The 22,775-nt window shown below is 39.8% G+C and overlaps 1 protein-coding gene across 1 annotated transcript in view; it reads right to left on the reverse strand.

Annotated features, from left to right (window-relative positions):
- The window catches only part of osa (trithorax group protein osa), a 224,733-nt gene that overhangs the window by 142,459 nt on the left and 59,499 nt on the right, over positions 1-22,775 (reverse strand). Inside the window, exons 3-4 of the mRNA XM_071599114.1 lie at positions 20,095-20,409; positions 1,629-1,898 (exon numbers count right to left, since the gene is read on the reverse strand). Coding sequence (XP_071455215.1) covers positions 1,629-1,898; positions 20,095-20,409 — 585 coding nt within the window. The remainder of the gene's footprint in view (positions 1-1,628; positions 1,899-20,094; positions 20,410-22,775) is intronic.

The following is a 22,775-nucleotide window of genomic DNA, read 5'->3' on the forward strand; positions in this document are numbered from 1 at the left end:
CTGATTCATTGGTATTTTACCCACATACACTGCCCGCCTATAACCTGATTTAACCGTAGGAAATTTCAGCACATTTGTAAATTTTAAACCAATACAATTTCCATAAACAAAAATACTGTGAAATAAAACTATTACGCAGTCATGCATGGCTTGAAAACAAATGGATTTGGAAACAAACATCGAACAACATTTTTGCTTCCATTAAACCTGCTGTAAAACATTTACGCCACAGGCAGCCAGTGATGTTCTCACTAATTTTATACAATTGAAGCTAGAAAAGCAATTGTGTATAATAGCGATTTGTGAAATGCACTTGCTCAACTCCCCACAACTTTCATATTAAGGAAGGAACCTCATTACAAATGCACATCACCACAACCACATCTTCGTGAGCTAAGTTAGCCTCCAGCAAAATGTATCTCCTTCTAACTATGGTTCAGAAACGTTTAATTCTTAAAATTTCATCCTACATTTTTAAATCAATTAAATTGAAAACTGATCTATTCTTTTAAAATTTGGTCACAGTACGTCTGTCTATCAAATGAGGTGGTCATATAAACCTAAATGATTGCAACAATGTCCGTAAAGCCCATGATTTTGGGATAAACTGCCATACCATCACAGTAAGGTTTGAAATTAGGTTTGTACGTATGTCGACTACTTCTCGATGAAAGAGGCGTTGGACACAGCCCAGAGTATGCAATACCTGCATCTTTAAAGAAAAGCTTTTTAATGCCGTTTCTGCCTGGAGCATGACGTTTAGGAACACATGAAAGGTGATGATGAAGAGGAGAGGATGAGAGGGGCTAGAGCCGGGCCTGTCACGAAATGTGGGACGTGCCCCACGCCTAAAGCCATAAAACACGCACGATTCTCTGTAGATGAAAGACTCTTGTTTGGGCACCACTCTCTGACCAGAGCTCTGCCCATACTATCCCGCGTTCCCCATTCTACCTGGCCATGATCTGGGGACAGCGGGCGCGTGAGGGCAGATAATTGCCATCGGATACGAGTGCAGGAATGTAGAGCATATATGGGTGCGACCATATGATTACACCTGTACGACACTCATTATGACCTTCAAAATCCGCCTAATGGTCTGCATTCATGGAACTAGCTAATAGAAAATGCGTTGGTAGGTACGTGCGATACGCCCAAATTGAGAACGGACTATCCGGAAACGATGTGATACCAAATACTAGTCGATTCCCCGGGAGAGACGATGAGGTGGGCACAAAGGCTTACGTTTTACCATTTACATGCTGTCCTCAGGGACCTGGATCTACACGCCAAATAACAATTTCCTTTCATAAGATTATGTGATAGTTACTTTCCTTATGAAAAACGAAGCTTCAGCATTCCAAGTACGCACGCAAAAGGTCGACATGAGAAGTCTCACACTGCACATGCGGCTAAATGACTGCCGACATGATAGCCAGGGATAACGTTATCCTCTGCAAATTACAGACATGGTGTGTTCAACAGATTAACAAGTTTGCACGTTTCACATTTTTCGTAAAACGAGTGAATTGCACGAGATTTTATTAAACGCCGTGAAACTCCCGAGAAGTAATTACATCCTAAATACGACACGACACAAAATGTCAATGGTATTCGGTCATACTCACTTGGTGATTGGGCTGCTGCTGTTGTTGCTGCTGTTGTTGCTGCTGCTGCTGTTGCTGCTGTTGTTGTTGTTGCTGTTGTTGTTGCTGCTGGGAGGGTGGCGCTGGGGGAGGCGGGGGCGCTTGGCCCTGAGGAGGCGGCTGGTGTTGCTGTTGTTGTTGCTGCGGGTGGTGGTGCTGATGCTGCGCCCACGAGGCCGCCGCAGCCGCCGCCGCCCTGTGCTGTTGCTGAGCCTGCTGGTCGCCATAAACCTGGCCGTAAGGCGACGCAAGCTGAAATGAAGACGAAGGGAGAGGATTGAGTCGAGCTGCTGGGTGGTGAGCGTGCAGAGTCACAACACAAGAGTTAAAAGCACCCGATGCCATCCCCTTTCTTCTAGGCAAGCACCCCGAGTCATACACACCGTTTGTCGATATAATACGGATGATGAGCAGTCTTGAGCATCAAATGCATTTTCTTTTATTTCAATCCTTGGCAAATTGCAATGGTCAACTCAAAAAAGAAATCGTACCGTCAGAGCTTCAGGGTCCGAGTCGCAGACAATTTGGATAATGAACTATTTCTAATAAGAGAAATGACCAGTGATCTTTGTGGCACATGATAAACATGTCCACGTTCAGGCAGGATAAAGATACTTTCTAATGAACCGGAAACATTTTATTAAAGATACCGTCTTCTTAGAAATATTTTCTTAAAAACTTACAGAATTACCTCCTAGTTAAAATCAAACAAAGCATGTGGGGTTAAAACAGCGCTGGTTCCTTAAATCACGCATTCTTTTTCTAAAATAAACTCGTGATATAATATATGGAAACGTATATCCTGGGCAAGGGCGGAATGCCATTATTTAGCCAGGACCAATAGCCAAAACCCATAAAATGCTCACGTGCTTTGCTCTATCATGCACAAGGCTCCGATATGCTTATGTGACGATATTACTTACAGGAGACAATTTCTTGCTTCAAGCTCTGATGGTCAAATTTTGCAAATCAAGACTAGCTGAGTTAAATATTACTTTCAACAATGGTTAATAAAGGTCAACACACTTCTTACAGACCCCAACTTCAAATATCTTTTTATTTATCATCTACACAAAAATAATATTGAAAATGTGTTGGAAATAAGACGATCCCATTTATTTTGCGAAGATTTATGGAGCAATTTATCGCAAGTTATGCTGCGTCGGGCTGTTAATTGGAATGAACTTCCATGATAAGTTCACGGGTTCGAACCCGAAAAAGACAGCTCGTACTGTTGAGGTTATATTTCTCATTAATGTATAGCAAGACCCTTAGTAAACCCTCTCTCTTAGATGGTACTGAAGTATGAAACGGGTGATGGGCATTTTAATACCAACGGCAGGATTCCTAACACAATTTGGCTTCAACGCGATGGTAGTTTTGCGACTGCACCGACCTAAACCCCGCGGGAAACATGAAAAAGCGTTGTCTGCATTAAATCAGTACATCCATCCAGTCCTACCTTCAATAACAATACCCTCCCAACGAAAACACTCACAGACTGGAGTATAACACGTATCTTTTTATGTTTATTTTCGGCTATAAAGGTGTTATGTACAAAGATATAGACTAGAAGTGAACTAAAAACGCTTCGATGCCTATCATAGCTAGTGATGAGCTTAATGAAACAGTTACAAGACTGGTTCCACCCGATTTTGGTCGCCACTTGATGATTCAAAGATGGCAACCCGGATGGTCTAGTTGGCAGCGCCCTTGGATGTAGTTCTATTGCCTTTTAATGAAAGTTCTTGAGGCGTGCTAACGGTCTAATATGACCGAACTCAAGTTTATGGAGAATCACCCAGAAAACCCAATGGAAACCACTTGATTCCACACAGCTCTAACAAGAGCAGACTTTCCAAACAACCCGAAGGAACAATAGGGATGAGAATCCCTTTTGCCTATCCTGTGAACAACCAGCCACCGCTTTTGGCCGTGCACTTCCTCGGAGAAATTCGTCTCCCTCAAATTGCACCAGAATCCGTAGGATGAATCAAAATCTCTTTTTTATATACACACACAGTAGGCCAGGGACGAGCGGGCGGTCATGACCTCCACGAGGCACAGCCTTTTCTTTTTAATCCAACTTCGCAAATAAATTCTACCACGGAACAACACACACACCGGGGACGGAATTAGAATGGTGAACCCGCGAGTGGCAGCGCCGTCAAGCAAGCTCGCAGAAAACGGAGCTCCACGCAAGGGAGATGAATCCCAATAGCATTTCGGTGCACAATATAAGTTTCGCGGAGAAAAAAACAACAATGAAAAAATAAATCAGAAAGCGAAAAATGAAGCGACGCTATCATTCAAGAGGGACTCACGCATTTATGGCGATGTGGTGGTGTGAAATAGGAAGTGAGTAAAATTGAGGCCAGGTGACTGTGGAGGGACAATCAGAGAGAGGTGATGGAGAGAGAGGGGAGATAGAGAGAGGAGATGGATAGAGAGAGGAGATGGATAGAGAGAGGAGATGGAGAGAGAGAGGAGATGGAGAGAGAGAGAGGAGATGGAGAGAGAGAGAGAGGAGATGGAGAGAGAGAGAGGAGATGGAGAGAGAGAGAGGAGATGGAGAGAGAGAGAGGAGATGGAGAGAGAGAGAGGAGATGGAGAGAGAGAGAGAGGAGATGGAGAGAGAGAGAGGAGATGGAGAGAGAGAGAGAGGAGATGGAGAGAGAGAGAGAGGAGATGGAGAGAGGAGATGGAGAGAGAGAGAGAGGAGATGGAGAGAGAGAGAGGAGATGGAGAGAGAGAGAGAGAGAGAGAGAGAGGAGATGGAGAGAGAGAGAGGAGATGGAGAGAGAGAGAGGAGATGGAGAGAGAGAGAGGAGATGGAGAGAGAGATAGGAGATGGAGAGAGAGATAGGAGATGGCGAGAGAGAGATGGAGAGAGGAGATTGGGGAGAGAAAAAAGACACCGTTTGCTATAACAGGCAATGGATAGAGAGTGAAGAGGTGAGAAAGGGATGAGGCAAGAAGGCTATGGAGGGGCGGAGGCATCAGAGGGCCGAGAGAGAGGGAGTGGGCCGGGAGTGATAGGGTGGGGTTGCTCCGAAGGCTCTGAGTGGAATATCCCTACAACTCCAGCTGGGTGCGTGGCTTTTAGGCGGTTGTTGCGCTCAGCCGCGTGCGAAGAGAGAGGGAGAGAGAGAGACAGACAGAGAGGGTGGAAGGAGAAAGAGAGATAGAGCGATAGTGAGAGTTGAGCCAGAGAGAGAGGGAGGGAGTAAGAGGAGAGGTCGGGGAGGGAGGTGGGGTGGCCGTGTTTGTGTGTGCGGGTCCTTTGACCGAGTTCTCGGGAAAGTGCGAGGGGCGGGGAGGAGTGACGAGGAGGAGGTGGGGCGACGGAGGGGCGGCGGGGGGAGGGAGACAAGATGGATCGGTACGAACAGGGAAATGCGAAGCAGCAGCATGGGGAAATTGGGCGGGTCGAAAGTTCTGCTCTGGGATACAAATGATTGGAAAAAGATTCCCGCTCGATGGAACTCCGGTTATTATTCCTCCCCTCCTCCATCCACCGTCCTCCCTCCTCCCGTCCGTTAATAAACGTTGCGAGCGTCAAATGATTTCGGCCACTCTTTATTTCGCTCGGCTGAATTGCCGAAGGAGAGGTGTTTCGACGGCCCGACTCGCCAAAAAAAATTAAAACCGTTTGCGCGGATGATAAAAAAATCTCCACGTACATTTCGGGTACGAACGAACGAGGTTGACATTCTAAATAAACGCTCGGACTGGAGCATGGTCGTCGCCGAAATGCACCCTAATCGACGCCGAATGGAGTGCATTCAACGCATTGTTCCGTGGCATTAAATGGAAATCTTTGGTGAGGATATTTCGTTTACATCTCTGTCTACGGCTCCGACTGATCTCACATATTTTCTGCAAAACTCATTGCGGCCCCTTTTTGTTTGATTTCCTAAACGCTAAAATGGGATCTCGATGATTAATTTTTGTACGGCAATAACAAATTGACTCAATCATAAAAATCTAATGTTCCACTTAACATAGTTTGTTAGTTTCAGTCTCTGAACAATTTTCGCGAAATATGAAAAAGCGGATGCAGTTTAAGGATAAGCAAGTTATCTCTTTAATGCCAACAAATGATAACATTTTGTTGACGTATTTTCTGCACAGACTTCACGTTGGCACCAAAAGAAAAGTGACTCCCCCATTTCGGAAAAATTTACAGTTGATTCAACAGCATCATTGACACCTGACTTGTAAAATATGACTTCTCGCATAATAACATCTCCATCGGCATCCCATGTTGTGGAGCCCCCGTTCAGAAAATAACATCCATCACGCTCATTTAATTTGAAGAGCTAATTATGTTTTAATCTTACGTTTCTACGAGTAAAAAGCGCGCCATCAATCGAAAAAAAATAATCTTAACCACGCTTTTATTTCTCTCCGACGTAAGTAAAATAGTGGCGCAATCTATACTGGCAACTAGTTTCTTGGTTTGCGGAAAAAGCTTCTTACTTACGACGGAAAAGAGAAAACAAATGCTTCCTAATTGCATGTCATTCTTTTGTATCCAAATTACTTTAGGACAAAATTATTTCCACCCCTCACCATGAAGCGCATTTGAATGGCAGCTACCTTAAAATATAGCGCTACATTATCTATAGATTCGTTTGCTCATCCACAGAAGACCCATCGTCAGACCTGAGACCCATCGAGGGTTTCCTGAAGAACGTTATTCGCCGAATATTAGCAATTCAATCAATATTTATCTTTAATTAACCCAGCGACTTCATGTCCATATAACCCATGGATTGGATCTATTTTGAGGAGGAAATCTCATCCGTATCATGAAGGGAAAACGTAAACCGAGAAGTTCAATGAAAATTAATTTTTGGGAGAGCTAATAAACCGAGGCTGGAAACTTGCTTAATATAAGACTGGAACTGTATCATTCCAAAATGCGACAGTTTAAAAAATACCCTCGCTCAGTACAAACGACCGACTAAAAAATAGGGACATATCGAACACGTACTGTGATTCGCATGCGTATTGCCACTTTCCCTTCGATTTTCTTTGCCGACACTAAACTACGTGGCTCACAGGGTCGCCACAATTCCTTCCCGAGACTGAACTTCAGTTTACACTATGTATTGGCCGTTCCCAAATTCTACCGGTTCTACGAATACATTACTGGACCTGGTTTTGCTCTAATACTGGCAGTTGAACCACTACAATTACCGACTCAATAATTGTGCAGTGGGCATTGAAATACCTCAGAAGAACTGGACATTCCATAGCTAACCTATACAAAATTAATTACGCATGGACAAGGAAAGCTAAAATTTAGAGTTGGAGGGTACACAATATGAGAGGTAACACTTCATTGTTTCTCGAAGTGGTCAAGATCAAAATGAACAGTTGTTACATAAAAAAGAACTGCGTTCGTCAAAGAATCTGTCATAAAAGGGAGGGACACATGAGAGGAGGCTTATGATTAAATATGCTAAGATAAGACTGTTGAAAAATTTTAATGATTGTAGTTTTGCATGGGTCCGAGACGTCGGTCGTTGAGAAGTGATTAGAAGCGTTGAGTGGAGAATTTCCAGACTTTGGAAGATATGATAAATGAACGAAAAGAATGATAAAATGAAGTGCTAAGCATGGAAGGGGAAGTAAAAAGACTGTTAGAAGGAATTCGAAGAAGGCAGGGAAAGTGTATTCATGCGATATTGACAGGCAACGGAATGTTAAACACTATGAGAGAGGGGAGAATCATTGGGTCCCCGTGGCAGGAGGGAATTAATAGACATTTTCGATGGAATGAAGGGAGGTAGGAAGTATGTGAAAAAAAATTGTAATATTTGGGTTCAAGGGTATTCAGTTTCGTCTTAGTCGGGGCAGTGTGGCAGTAGTTAGTGTCCATTAAGAAACTACCTTATCCGAAGACCTACTGATACTGAAAGAGTTAGACCAACAACTTGACTCGATTTTCCTTATCCTAGAAGGTACGCTAATGAAAATACTAACTCACGACTAGCATTTGAGGTGAGGGTGGTGTCTAGAAATGTATCATGATGAAATTATGCGGTTATCCTTTCCAAGCATGTAAAGGGAGGTCACATTAAATATGTCAGCACATGGGTCACCATTATGTCATAAATCCGAGATTACACTACGGTTCCCCGTGCTAACACTGCCATAATCCTACGCCTGGTGTTTTACTCAGAGTAGAGTTTCTATGTCTGGTTAAATAGAGAATAGAGTTTCTAAATCTGGTTAAATAGAAAATATTTTCTATGTCTGGCTAAATCCATCCATAAGTTAATGTGAACATTGACAACAAGGAGATTACCGACAAATCCGATTAAAAAACAAACATCTTAAGATTGATCAATATTGTATATGAGCACTGTAACCATAGTAACACCCTGTCAGTTATTAGCTGTTTAACGGTCCGTTTTGAATTTAACTAACGGACACCAAACTTGAGTTTTGGCCTCAATCGGATGTGTAAGCTTACCTTCAGTTTACCGAGACATTAGAAACCCGGGCCTTAGAAAATTAAAGAACACGCACGTTTACTTCTGAAACAGGGTGGGTAATATTAGAAATCAGTAGCTCATCTGGGGCCCGTTTCCCTAAGCTACAAGTCAGTTTTTAAGTCATTGTGAATTGCTCTTACTGTGTCTGCAGATGGTAATAAATTATGCGCAGTAGATAGTTGCATACACGGCAGAGTATGTGAATTTGAAAGTTTCACACAAAATTTAAGACTTTTCAGAATACTTGTGTACCGACTTGTAGCTGGGAGGAACGGGCCCCTGTAAATTAGACAATTCGTGTTAATCATTACAAATAAATAGACTGCTATGCTAACGCAGGTAAAAACGCCAAAATAGGGGCTCTTTATAGAAAAATTCGAGTTTTTCTAGCCCGACGCACTTGAGTTTTTTCATCAATTTTTTCCAACACAAGTGACTTCATCAAGTAACTTCCCAATTTCACCAATTAATTCATTCAAAGCTGGCGCCTAAATACACGATTTCGCATGCCCTACTGAAAGGTTGCTGAATATAGTACACTATGGGTGTACGAAAATCATTAGAAACTAAAAGGGTATGGTGATAATGGTGACAGAAGACAGCGCACTGTTTTATTCTGCGAGTGTATGTGCCTGTGTGCAAAATTTATAATGTGCCCGCGTACCGATTCTTTGATACTTCCTAACGAACGTTCTCGTGGCGGCTGGCACAAAATGAAAATAAGGATTCTTCCCAGGGAAGTCGTTCACCTGTTCACTAAATCTTTCCCATGACGTCACGTACTGCAAGATTATACAGTATACTAAGGCAACACGCAACATTACTCTTCAAATTCATCACTTCGTGTAATCAACACGAAAACTCGTATTCACTGTTCGGCCTATGCACCAAATCTTTACGGATCAGCTTTGTGTTCTTTGAACGCAGTTTTAAACTGTTATGGGATACTTGGTAAGCGTCAAATTCATTCTTTCACGTAATGTGACGGAAAGGAAGACGGTAAAACATGCACCCCTGGGATTACAAGCATCTTTAAGAAAACGAGTTGACTTGGTACATTTTCCAAAGAAACTGCGGGAGATATGGAAACAGTAACTTTAAACGGGGACATCCGCTAATATGCATTTCAATGCAACCATTTCGGAGTGCAAAAATCATTCGCCTTGACAGGGATTCGAACCCGGATCCCTCAATGTCCGGTCGAGCCAAGTCGAAAATTTCTGAGTTTAAGAGGACACCTCGATAGCTTAACTGGCTAAAGTACTCGATTGGACATTGAGGGATCCGGGTTCGAATCCCGGTTAAGGCGAATGATTTTTTCACTCTGAAATTGTTGCATTGATTTCTACATTTTAGAATTCTATAATACACGATAAAACTAATTTTCTCGGTAATCGTTTTACTTGCTGTGATCACATGATAATACAATTTTGAAAGCATGGAACTCCAATTTTTCTTCAATGACTGAACATAACCCATGTAATCGATAATCATATCCACAGCAATTCGTTAGCAACTTCAACTTTACTTTAAATTTAAAAAGAAAACAAGAATCGTGTACGACTTAGCACGAAGCATTTAGTTGGATATTTTAGGATACGGTGCGCGCAAAAAAAATAAATACTGAAAAGTGTCATAAACTGAAATTCTCCAAGGTTCTGAAAGGATTTCTAGTGAAATATGTTAAATGTGGGGGGGGACACAAATATAATACAGCAGACTCGACACGTACGCAGCTGACTACTTAAGAATCAAAATATCAACAACGAAGCTCTCTCTAGTTATAAGAATGGAACCTATGCGGTAACTGAAAAAAAGGAACACTGTGAGATCTCATGCAACAGGAATATATGAGTCGACATTTCACTAAGCTACCGTCAGCATCTTTGATCGCTATGCCCACTGAAAAGTCCGAGCAGACATTAAAATTACTTATGACATTGAGTGGGAAATAATATTTTGTAATAATATTAATATGCAGCCTAATGGAGTTGGGAGAAGCAGGTGCATAGCTGCTATTATACCTCCCGAGTCTGGGTCAAATCCATTTTTGCACCGCTAAATAATTTGCAATTGCACATGGATAGTTGGAATGATCTAATTAAAGCAACTTTTTTTTCTCAGCCAATTTGTTTCACACAAATGACCTTTGGGGCTTTTATTTCATCCAGCAACCACAAATAGCGATTATCGCAGAAATAATATTTCATGATTTCATTATTAATTAGACTTAGATCTATACATATTCGATTACTAATGCGGACGTTGAAAAATTATTTTTTTATCCATACGCATGTCTAAAAAACCATCTAATTAATCCAGATTATACAGTGGTCTACAAAATGCTTCCAAAATACACCATATCTACTGACTACCCATTTATAATATTACGGGCCAGAATATGAAGTTTTCTACTTCCATTACCACATTTTTTGATAAGCAATGTTCTAAAGCAATTTTTTACTACAGGAGATGACTGTATCTATGACACTTGAGCTTACTGAATTACTGAAAACCCCTACTGAAATGTAGTCTCAAATTTCATTTGGAATAATAATAATAATGATTTGAAAAAATACTAAAATGAGTGATAACCATGTAAAGAGATTATTATAGTTACCCACATGCTATTGAAAAAGTTCATCGACAAGAATGGAATAAAATCAGGGTGGCTTGAAACAAACTAGTTTTAGCAAACAAAGAAAACTATCGAATCCACAATCCTTTTTGCTATGATACGGCGAGTAGCAGGCTCGATTTTTAGCCTACCTAAATTCTTTGGAAATATTAATTACACCAGCTTTCTTGAGAATAAAAAAATGTTACCACTTTCAGAAATGACCTTGCACAGTACGTTCTCAACGGACCGCAATACACGACATTTCAACTACTTTGGCTACAATTACAATTTCCTCTTCACATCTCACGTAGAAAAACTATCCCGTCATAAAAACAGTCGTGGAAGCAATATGGTATGAAAGGTACGTTTCGATCAAATGAACTGTACACAGCAAAAAATACCACCCAGAGCTCAAAAAAATTGCAGAGAAGAATTTTTATGAAAATCCCAGTTGAAACATAACGATAAAATTGCTTTGGGGAGTACAGGAAATACCATACGCCAATTTTTTTTTTAGAATTTCTCTAGTAAGTGATCCCGCTTCAACAGCGATCAAAAACTTGAATAAAAGATATGAAAATGCCCAGCTAAATTAAGGGATATTAAACACGTAGAATAATACCAAATTTATAATTCCAGAAAAAAACAAGGAAGCTAATCGAGCATTGAACGCACAGACCAGAGCCGCACCGTATGATATTACCGGTTTACAACCATAAGTACGTTAGTCTTCCCAAATTACAAAATTGAATGAGTATACTTTCCCTGGGCTGTCCATGTAAATGTTCAAGCTCACAGCTCGACACACGGGCTTAAATTAACCAGCGGATCATATATATTAAAGGACCAAAAAAGAGCACAAGGGATAACTAAATTCAAATCACCAGTCTCGTTCTCGTCCTCAGCAATATATCACTAAAACAAGAATTTAATTAACTTTGTTCGCGGCATTTAAACAGGCTGGATTCCAGTGAAGCTCCGATTTTTTCACTCGTGATAGCGCTAACAAGTCTCGCACGCCGGACTCGCTATTACTTAAAATTGAAACTTCTTTAGTAAGTTCTTCTTTCCCTATGTCAAAATGAATACCTGAATTCGTGCTTAAAATCACATTGAAACCTTAAGAAACCAGTAGAGTATTGAAATCATAAGCCTCCTGCTCGCGTTAGTCCTCGGACACATTAGGGCACGTGGCCAATAAAACCGCGATTGATGAAAAATAAATTACAGCGTCCCAAAATTCAACCGATCGAAATTCATCCAATAAAATATTCACATCAATGGCAATTAAATATTAGCAAATGAAACTCTTTCGTGGGCGGACACCCGCACAAATAAGAAAAACCGGTTATGTTACTGGATAGGCGAAAAAAGGTCCAGAGAACTTACTATCAAACACTAGTAAAAACACAATCTATTGCCTAGAGAGAAGGGATGTGATCTTTAGAGTACCGGAAGCAGTGAGCATGTTCTGACAGAAGCCATAAATTATATTTTTCTAGCTTTGGAGAATTATTCACGATATTTTTCTGCCTTAAAATTACGGATAGTGCCTAAATACACTAAGCACGCATTAAGATTTCACTATGCACAGAACCAAAATTGACCTGTTTACTAAAAACTTCATTCTACGATAGACCTATTCATTGATTATTTGATTCCAAAGAATGTAGATGAAATTTTAACTCTACTTTCACACCTTTGGAAATAGGAGAAGAAAATAAAGGTTCCTATTTTGAGCTCTCAATACGAAATATTCCGTTTTAGCCCCACAATATTTAGTTCCAGATATGCAAATGGCTTTAAATTACCATCGACTTTTGAAATTTTCATTCGAACTCGCAAGAAACGGCAAAGAGATTACGGTACTCATTTCGTATACAAACTGCAGGAAATTCTTTATTCTTCAATACTATAACGCTCTTTATAAGAAATGTATCTGTATGGTTGCTTGGTTTACATAGAAACACAAAATGTACAACTGAACCTACCCATAGAGATTGATACGTTTGCGATGGAATTTTACGGAATTATTTCAATCAAAACAACGAATTTTTCGTTCCAAAAAAAGGAGCATGGTAGATGATTTTCTTCAGTTCGGAATGACTACTTAGATAATGCCATGTCCATGTATCTTCTCTGAACCGGGGCGAAGCATCGCCATTTTGCTCTCCCTTCTTCAAGCACACACCGAAAATCCATATTCTACCACTTCATCCACTCTATACTCATAATTTCTTTTCGAAGAAATATTCCGTTGGTATGATAATTCGAGTTGGGCATTCGCCTTCAACGGCTTATCTCCTCCAATGATCCCGCCGCAAACATACTTCCTCCTTCCTCGAAGAAAAAACATTAGTCGACTAGTGTCATCATGTTTATCCCAGCAAACGGTTTCCTTTCTCGGAAGAGCGCGACAGGAATTCCTCTTTCATCAAATTGTTACAAAAATATTGATGACCGTAAACACCCTGTCGACCGCATATGAAATGACTACAGAGACAAGCACTCGTATGGCAATGGCCACAAAATTGAATTTTCAAATTCTAATGCAATGACGAAAGTGCCTCCACAAAAATATGATCCCGACGGTATCAATATTAATCTTGAGCGGTCTTAGCAACACATTACAACCACAAAAATGGCAACTTGCGCAATCGAAATGGTTACATTTAAAAAAATCCTTAACTTACTCGCACGAAAATGACTCTAAAAACGTTACCATTGCAATTAGCACATACTTAAAATAATATAAGCAAGACCCATGAAACCTTAAAACTGGGTGGAATTAATTCGAATTTATCACAAAGAAATGTTTCCAAAGGTAGGCTGATAGAGGTGTTGTAAATTCGTAAACTGAGATTAGAATTGTTATTTCTTAGAGATCACCCGTGACTACTGCGGAAATTATCTGCAGTAAATAATACTGTTTTGCTTGCTCTAAAATCTTCAATGCAACGCCAAAATTTGCGGAATGTAACTGCTAGTAATTACAAAGATATTGGAGTACGAGAGAATAAATCAGAGTATAGAATATTTCATACACTTGAATAGTAATTAGAACGAATACGGGAGTGATAGAAAGGACATCAGGGGAAGAATAGCTTAAGCTAAATAAGTATTGAAAATGAGGACAGATTTGATAAGAAGTACGTACAGTAAAGACGCAAAGGAAATATGGCAAGGCTTTAATATAAAGGGAAGTCGTAGTCCCGTCCTCAGAGCGCTGATCTACTGACTGAAGGGTCGGAGTTCGTTTCCCGGTGATTCCCCTAGACACTTAAACTGTGTGATTTTTAGGCCATTAGAATTTTCAGGGGAATCACAGACGACACAAGGGTCTACCTCGATGCATGAATTTCACACGCTGTTGCGCTTAGTAGTAGGTGGGATCTCCCAATACATATCAAACCAACGTTCGAGTTGCTGAACTGTAGTTTGGTGGTTAATATGAAGCGTACGAGCGAAGTACGTTTCCTAAACCTAGCCTTCAAAGCAAGGGAATGAGCGGAGTTGTAGAGAATTCGAGAGATCATGATGGAGAAAATAAGTTGGACAGAGGGGAAGATTAGTTTTTAAATCTGGAGTGGGAATATATGAAAATGATGAATTCCGAAGAAGGTATAAGGAGGAGAGATACTGAAAGGTTGAATAAGATGTCGATAAGACCGTAGAAGTGAGGAGAAGGTTAGGCAAAGAGTAATGGCCTTCTTGAATCGCATTAAGATTTCCGGTAGAAAATACTAAAAAGTAAAGAAGACAATAATTCAAGCAATATTAGTCTGGAAGTCCATGCTGACAATTTACAGGATCGTAGAAAATCTTCCTTTGATTGGTTTTCCACCATGATGATCCTTAATCATTTAACGAAACAGGGAAAATTAGCAATGTCAAGTGGAAACTTTTTTGTTAAAGATGACTAGACCCTTAACAAATGAATTTGGTGAAACAGTTATAAATTAAAAAAGTGTATAGAATATTGCGAGTTTCGCTTCAAACCTGAGAGACGCCTAAATGCCGAGAAACCTTGAATTTTAGTACACTCTGTACTTAAAATTTTGATTTCGTACACATCAGCAATTACTACATTGACAAGAGAATCAGAATATAACTAAAACAACTATTCTTCCACGCGCAAACACCTTGGAAGTATCAAATTATTCGAACATGCGATACATATCCCCGCAGCTTCGGGCATGTGAATATCAGGATACGCGAGAATACGCATAAGCTCCACGTGCCATCCGTGTCGTCCGGATTTAATCAGAGATCCGAATATCTGGAGCATACGGATATCCGAATAGAATTCGCAGACCTATTTGCAACCATATGTGTTGACAAATAGTGATGACGTCACGCCGAATCAAAATGGCGACCGGCTGTTTTGGGGGTCGAGTACATTGACACAACTTCGAATATGTGGTTTTTGAAGGTAAATAAGAGCGAAATAATAGATAAATGGCTGGATGGCAATTAAAACAATTCCCTTCACATAAACACAATACCTGAACTTTAGGAAAGTTCCACAATATAATGAAGTTACAGACAGATATTACAACTAGAAAAGTTGGAAAAAATACTTCAATAATTTTCAAGAACTGTAACAGAGAAATGACGTAAGATATAGTAATTACAACACGTTTACGTAACTTTATCAGTAGTGAATGTCAAGGCATGCTTGGATGCATAATAAATTCGTCAAAATTACAACTACCCACAAAGAGATGGAAAATATTCTGACTTAGTGACTTCATACTAGAATTTCTTTCTTATCTAAGCAATCCCTGTAAGCCGCCAAGATTTCCGGTCAGTGGGTGGAGTACACCAGGCCTTTAATTATGAGCATGCATAGCTGTGAGAGATACGTGAATTGTTCGTGTAAGGTAGATATCGCCATAGTTTTTCATTTACAATTATTGGATCGCTCAACCTTATTTTACGTCATCATCATCAGTATTTCAATCCTAGGATTGGTTTACTGCAGCCCTCCATTTCACTCTATTCAATGTCAATTCCCTCAATCCTTGATACTTTCTCTGTTTTACATCCTTCTTAATTCGTCCTATGTACAAGTATCTTGGCCCTCTCCGTGGTATCTTCCCTTCTATTTGTCCTTCTATTATATTCCTAATCAATCCATCATGCCTCAATGTGTGTCCAATCCATTATTTCTTCTTTGCCGTAGAGTTCTCCATGTGGTCCTATCCTCTTCTGCTCTCCTCTATAGTTCCTCATTCCGTCCTTTGCCTGTCCATTTAATCTCCAGCATTCTCCTACAACACCATGTTTCAAATGCTTCTATCCTTCGCTGGTCCATTTTTCCAATGTTCCAAGTCTCGGAACCATTGAGCGCCATGCTCCACACGAAAGTATTGACGAATCTTTACTACTTCCAGCCTCAAGTTTTTTGAACATAGTAATTGACTCTTCTTCATGAATTCGTTCTTAGCTTGGGCCATTCTTCGTTTGACGTCGGACAAACTTCTTCAATCCAATGTTATGCTCCTACCCATTCAGATGAAGGATTCCACGTGCTCTAGTTTCCTCGAATTTAAATATCTGCATTCAGCTTCTCTCTTCCCCACACAAGGATTTTAGTTTTCTTCTTGTTGATGTTCATATTATATTCCCCCAGTACTTGAACCATAGCAATTATAGTTACTTGCAGGTCCTCTCGCGTTTCCGCCACTACTGCGATGTCATCTGAAAACCGGATCATGTTGATTTCTTCTCCATTTGCCTAAATTTCTATTGCCTATTTCATCTCCAATAATCCTAAAATGGTGGTTTTTTCATCAAAATGCAGAAAATTGAAATTGCATGAAAAATCTTAACTTTAATAGAACCATCAGGAGCAAAATATTAAGACGTTTTGAGTGAAAGAGTTGACCGGGATAATTTTTAGATTGCGTGCCATAGTACAAAGATTCGATCACAATAACCGCCCAGGACTTCCTTAGCGGACTCGAAACCCTTATAGATGAGATTCTATGATGGTTCAAAAATCTTTCACATAAAGTGTATATAGTGCTAAATAAACTATAATAATTGACATTGACATAAGATTAGGCTAAACAGCGTAGATTATTGGATTTTCAATTTTCCATAGTAACTAATAACTGTCACTCATTTTGTTGAATTTCTCCATGAAAGTAGTGTAAAATTCAGCTGCTGCACAAGACTGGAAGCTTCTTTTGATTCCACATACACCTATATCTTAATGAAGCGAATACTTCAATAATCATTCATGGCATCGCGTTTCCTGATGTTTACATTCTTTGCATATACTGCCAAGCAACATTATATTATGTATAGATATTGGAAACAATGAAACTTGAACACCACTTATAATTCAAATATTAAAAAAAACAATTATGTCCACATAAATTAGAATTAGAATTATCTAATAAAATTAATCCCAAAAATAATAAACGAATACATACCCTGAGATATAGCGCCCATTTGCGATATATTGAAATAAAATTAACTTTAAAATATATGCTCCACGCAAGCCCCGATATTTTATACACAATAATAATCGTTTATTCTACGTTGGATAGGCAAGAATTTTACGAACTCTGTACAAACTAGCGCAGCAATTATTATGTATCACACTGAGTAATTATAAGCACAGATTCCACAATCCATATATTGTGTGTTAAGTCCTTCCCGTGCCAATATCATCAAAATAGTCAACGTAAATGCTGTTCAATAAAGCGCTTTCAGCAAAGAAATTGCAACCAGCAATACGGACGGCAAAAATAACGCCATAAAGAGCTCAACACGAAAAATACTTAATTTTTTCTCCGAGCGAGTTTCCGAGAAGGCACTACAATATGCAAAGTACACCCAAGAGCTTCGCATAGTTACTGGTCATTCAATTTCCATTTTCCTCTGTTGCATTATTATCTTCGGGTAGAATTAGAGACAAAAACGTCAGCAGCAATGTTTCTTCTTTTGAGAATTCAGTGAAAAATTGTTACAGCTATGACTTCATAATTACTAATGAACTGAAGTCGAAATTACAGGAACTGATCTCATTATAAAGCAATTGTCTTCGTACAAGGTTGATGATTTGCTTTACAAATTATTGTTTAAAATTGCAGGAAGATAAGCTCACGTGGTTGAAATAATGAAAACATCTTGTCGCTAACTGGAATTTCAAACAACAATTTATAAAGAAGTGCTAAAACGAAGACTGTTGCATTCAAATACTTCTGAATCTTGGAAGAAGTGAAGGAGAAAATTATTTCGTAACAATGTTTAAACCAAAAAAATGGATGCAAGCACTTCGTCTGTATAGATCTCTCAGGAGACCTCTGCGAATAAAATTGGCATTATTTGCACAAATAGAGAAAACACTCCGTGATTGTTGTATTACTTTGGTCAAGTTAGCCTTTGCCTAAAGGAATCACTGCATATTATAAACGTACTGTATATGTTGTGTACCTAATATGCTTAAATTACCAGTTAATAATGGGGAAAATTAAAATTGAGCATCTTAAAATGGCACTTGGAACACGCTAACAGTTGACATTTTGTTCCAGACCAATAAACATATCCAGCTTGCAATCAAATGCGATGCTCAGCTTAAGTCATCCACGAATTAACCGTTTAACATGTGTACCACGGGAAAGAACAGATTCGACTAATTGAAACAATACGCCCTTGCACTTGTACTAAACCACCGACAAGGAATACAGCTCGGGCGCTGGCTGGCCTTATTTGCATGAAGTGTTGCCGGAGGCCATAAATGCGATTACCATACATCTTTCTGAGACGCAGAAGAGTGCATACTTTCAGACTTAAATAACATAAAATTTCAAGACGAATATTTTAATTGGAATACAAAATGACTTTGAATGCGTTGTGTATGATTCTTTTAATGCGAGTAAAAGTTTCCAAAAAAATACCCATTATGAATTAGGGTCACCTTTTCCACAATTACTGGAAGTTAATTTTATTTACTCTCTAATTATGGAATAGTATATCTTGAATCATTACTGAAGTGTAGATTTGTAAATAGGGACTACTATTACGTACCCAACTATCTTGTTAATTCAATACTCGCCTAACGTTCACGGATGGATGGAAGTCACCTGAACGAGACCCCCCCAAGTCATTTGCGATTCTAATGGCCAAAGCACATAACATTAAATAATGGGATGTCTCAACTCAGCTAAATGGCATAACATCTGCGGGGACGCAGGCATCATCCAAATAATTTCAACCATAAACAGCAAATGTAAATACTTCACTCAAGTGAAGGTGGCCCAATACTGGATTTATACTCCAAACGCTAGGAGATGGCAACAAGTCACGGGATATCACCACGCGCCTTAAGAACTTCGGTGCCACCATACTCCATTCGTATAAGATGCCTCCAAATCCCTCCATCATCCTAATCCACTCACTATTTTTCCATGGATATCCTTCTCGCAAGACTACCCAATACATGTATAGTCCCCATAATTACCGATATTTCTTCTAAAACAGCGGTTTTTGGCCTCTAAATCGTCCAGATACTTCGTGTAGCGTAAAATTAATTCTCATAAAAACTGGAACTACGATGTCCTTCGATGCCGGAAACACTGCACACGATACTACTTTTCCATAAGAAAACGTAACGCTCTTTACGGTGTAGCGCGCTGGGATACAGACCGGGAAGTCTGGGTTCGATTTTCAGGGATGCCAAAGGGCAACCTGAACTCCACTCAAGCTCTGATTTTTCGATTATCATATCTTCCTGAGAAACCCTGTGCGGCACAGGGAAAGGAACCCCCTTTCCGCCCTGATTTGCGAATTCCAATCGCTGCAGGGCTTAGGAATGTTTGAGCTCTACCCTCACCGATGAAACCAACCCTCAGGTTTATATGGCAGTGGTAGTAGTGCTTATAGATTCATAACGCGGTGGTAATTGATGAACCGTTTGTTAGGAATAGAGGCACCATGTCAAGCTACTAGACCGTTGATCCAATAATATATTAATGCATACACGCTTGCGCGATTTATCCCAGGATCAAACTACAAAATGATATGTCTAACGTAACATGGTCTTTGGGGCGACTCCCAATAGTTACATGATATCACAATGAAGAGAAAACTCACGGATGTTCACCATTACAGCGACGAACCCCTTTTCCCGACAGCTTTCATTCTAAACACGTACATGATTGGAAACATCTGACAAAAATCCGGCGATAGAGTACTGAGAATGACGTTTCGACTAAGTGAACCCGTGATTACGGACATTAATACGCTGGGGTTAATACATTACTGACGAAATAAACTTAAGAGAGCACGTGAATTAAGAGCTTACCTGGTGAGGAGAGTACGCCTGCCCAGGGTGCGGTGGGCGCCCACCTGGCACAGGACCACCTGGACCCTGGCCGGGAGGCGTGGGGTATCGATGGGGATATGGGGGGTAGGGACTCCCACCAGACTGCTGTTGCTGCGGGGGCGGTGGAGGAGGAGGAGGCTGCTGCTGTCCACTACTCCCGGCCCCTCCACCGGGGCCCTGCGACTGGCCCCCTCCGCCTCCCACGACTGGGCCCCCCGGCTGTCCTTGGTAACCACTGCCAGAGGGCCCAGCAAAGGGCGGTTGCTGCTGGTTCGTTCGGCCTGGAGGCACACCCTGGAATGATGGAAAACAGACATTTTTGATGAAATGCACACGAGACAAATGACACCACCTGGAGTGGCATGTAAACGTGATCAATAGAACAATACATTAACTTCACATTTCTTTGTTCATCAATATCGAGTACTGCAGACGTAATTTGGACATACGTATCGAGCCATACCGCTACCTGTTAGAAACATCCGTTACTAAAGAACGGTAATCATTTAAAGACAAAATGCTACCTCGAAACCTGTACATTTACGAAACTCCACGCAGGATCAGCCGAAATTTTTATTTATCCATTCTATTGCGGGCATACAAGAATTTCCCATTCGGCATGAATAATTCGAAATGCAGTATTACGAAATTCAAAAAAATCAACACGTCGACAATGCGTTACGTTATCTTTCATTCTCCGTCATCAATAGCTTAACGGAACCGGGTTGGACTAGAAAAGACCTCACTGAAAATATATACCTAGTACTAACTCAATAAAAACCGAATACTTAACCGTAGTAAACAGTATATATATATATATATATATATATATATATATATATATATATATATATATATATATATATATATATTTATTTATTTATTTAAAAATGGCATAGAAATTACCCATGGATGAACACCCGCTCTCAAGTAAATGAACTGTTGTGGTTCTCCGACACCTGACATTATAATGCGCTCATAATAGTGAAATGCATCATAAAATTACCTACGATGACCTCACAAGGATTTCAAACCAAGTAAGTAATAAATAAATAAAGTCCTGGGTTAACCGGCGAGCGCGTAATCCACCGAGCTAACTCCGTCGGAACAGAGAAATATATATTTTTCTATGCCCACTCTGAGAAACATGAATTCCACAGGCAACATACTTCTGGGTGGGTTTTCTTTTTCTGCAATGACTTCACTACTCAGCCTCGTAAAACGAAAAAATATTTACCTTTTTCTCAGCGGTTGTACTTTCGATTAGGACGTATACATGCATTACTTGAAACATTCTAAGACATCGCATGCGAGCAAGAATTAATATTCTCCACAGATTTTCCGACCACTTTACAACGACGTCGCTGAAACAATGGGATTGATCGTGGCAATCAAAAAAAGGTGATTTACGATGACAGAAAGCACGAATATGTCTCCCAGAGGTTTTCAGGGCCCTCCCGCGTTCATCCATTTTATCTAACGAACTGGATCAACTCCGGAGAAATCCGGAAACCTTGGGGGTCATCCGCAAAGCACCACGGAAGCATTCGCAGCAAATGTATTAAGATGCTTGTCACGTGGATTGCAGATAAACTTGGGAATGCAACAGCAGCATAAATTCAATTTTCAAAGACAAAACTATCATCATATATATGATGATGCCTGCAAGACAATTTTTTTCAATACTTCCCTTCCACGCTTGAACGACTGATTATTTCCCGTAAATCATTGCTACCAAGTGACGTTCACAGAATTACACGGAAACCTATCTTCGTGTAATAAAAACAGAAATTTTTTTATAAGCAACCGTACAAAATTAAATGAGAACGTCTAGAATATTTTGCCCTTTTGATAGCAACAACAACATTTTAAATTATTGTGATGGGAACACATAATGGGAAAATAATTTTTCTATATCAAAGAAAGAATTTTGTAGCAAATAATTTTAAAGTAGATTACACGCAGCGGAAGTAATTTTCGTGGGATCTAACAATTTACTGATTGTATACCAAAGAATAGAGAACATTTTGCAATCATAACAATAAAAATAAGATTCATTGGGTGAGGTGATACCACCTGAACAACGCATTCATTCTCTCAATTGAATAAAAGGAATAGGAATGCAAGTAACTTAAATAAAAATGTGGATTATTTTGCGCAGCGCACCTTATATTGGTGGAATATACAAAGCTACCAATAATTTCTTCCTTCCTTAACGAATATACATTTTTAAAAAATACCTTAAGACATTTTACACCAAATATTGTGCCATTGCAATCAAAGGAGCCGACTTGGACGATTATAACTGAAGAAATAGAAGTAAAACGGTTATTATTAGTATTGCCATAGACAGAAGTTAGGAAAAATTTTAATATAATAATAATAAAATGGTAATATCGTAAAAATGCAAATTTCCCCACACCAAATTCACGATCACAAAACTGGAAATCATTATGCACAACAATTCAAATTGCTCATACATAAAATTACACCAAATCATTTTTAAAATATGATAAAACAGCAAATTTCCTTCAATGATTAGGTGGCCCAACGCCCTCAGCTTTACCTCTAAGTGGCGGCATGTAGGGGATATACATGTTGAAATATTTAACAAGTTGTCATCGTACATGTATTCCTCTTCATTACGACGCTGGTGACAA

Source organism: Hetaerina americana, unplaced genomic scaffold (assembly GCF_022747635.1).
Source record: "Hetaerina americana unplaced genomic scaffold, ioHetAmer1.1.p SCAF_1, whole genome shotgun sequence".
NCBI lineage: Eukaryota > Metazoa > Arthropoda > Insecta > Odonata > Calopterygidae > Hetaerina > Hetaerina americana.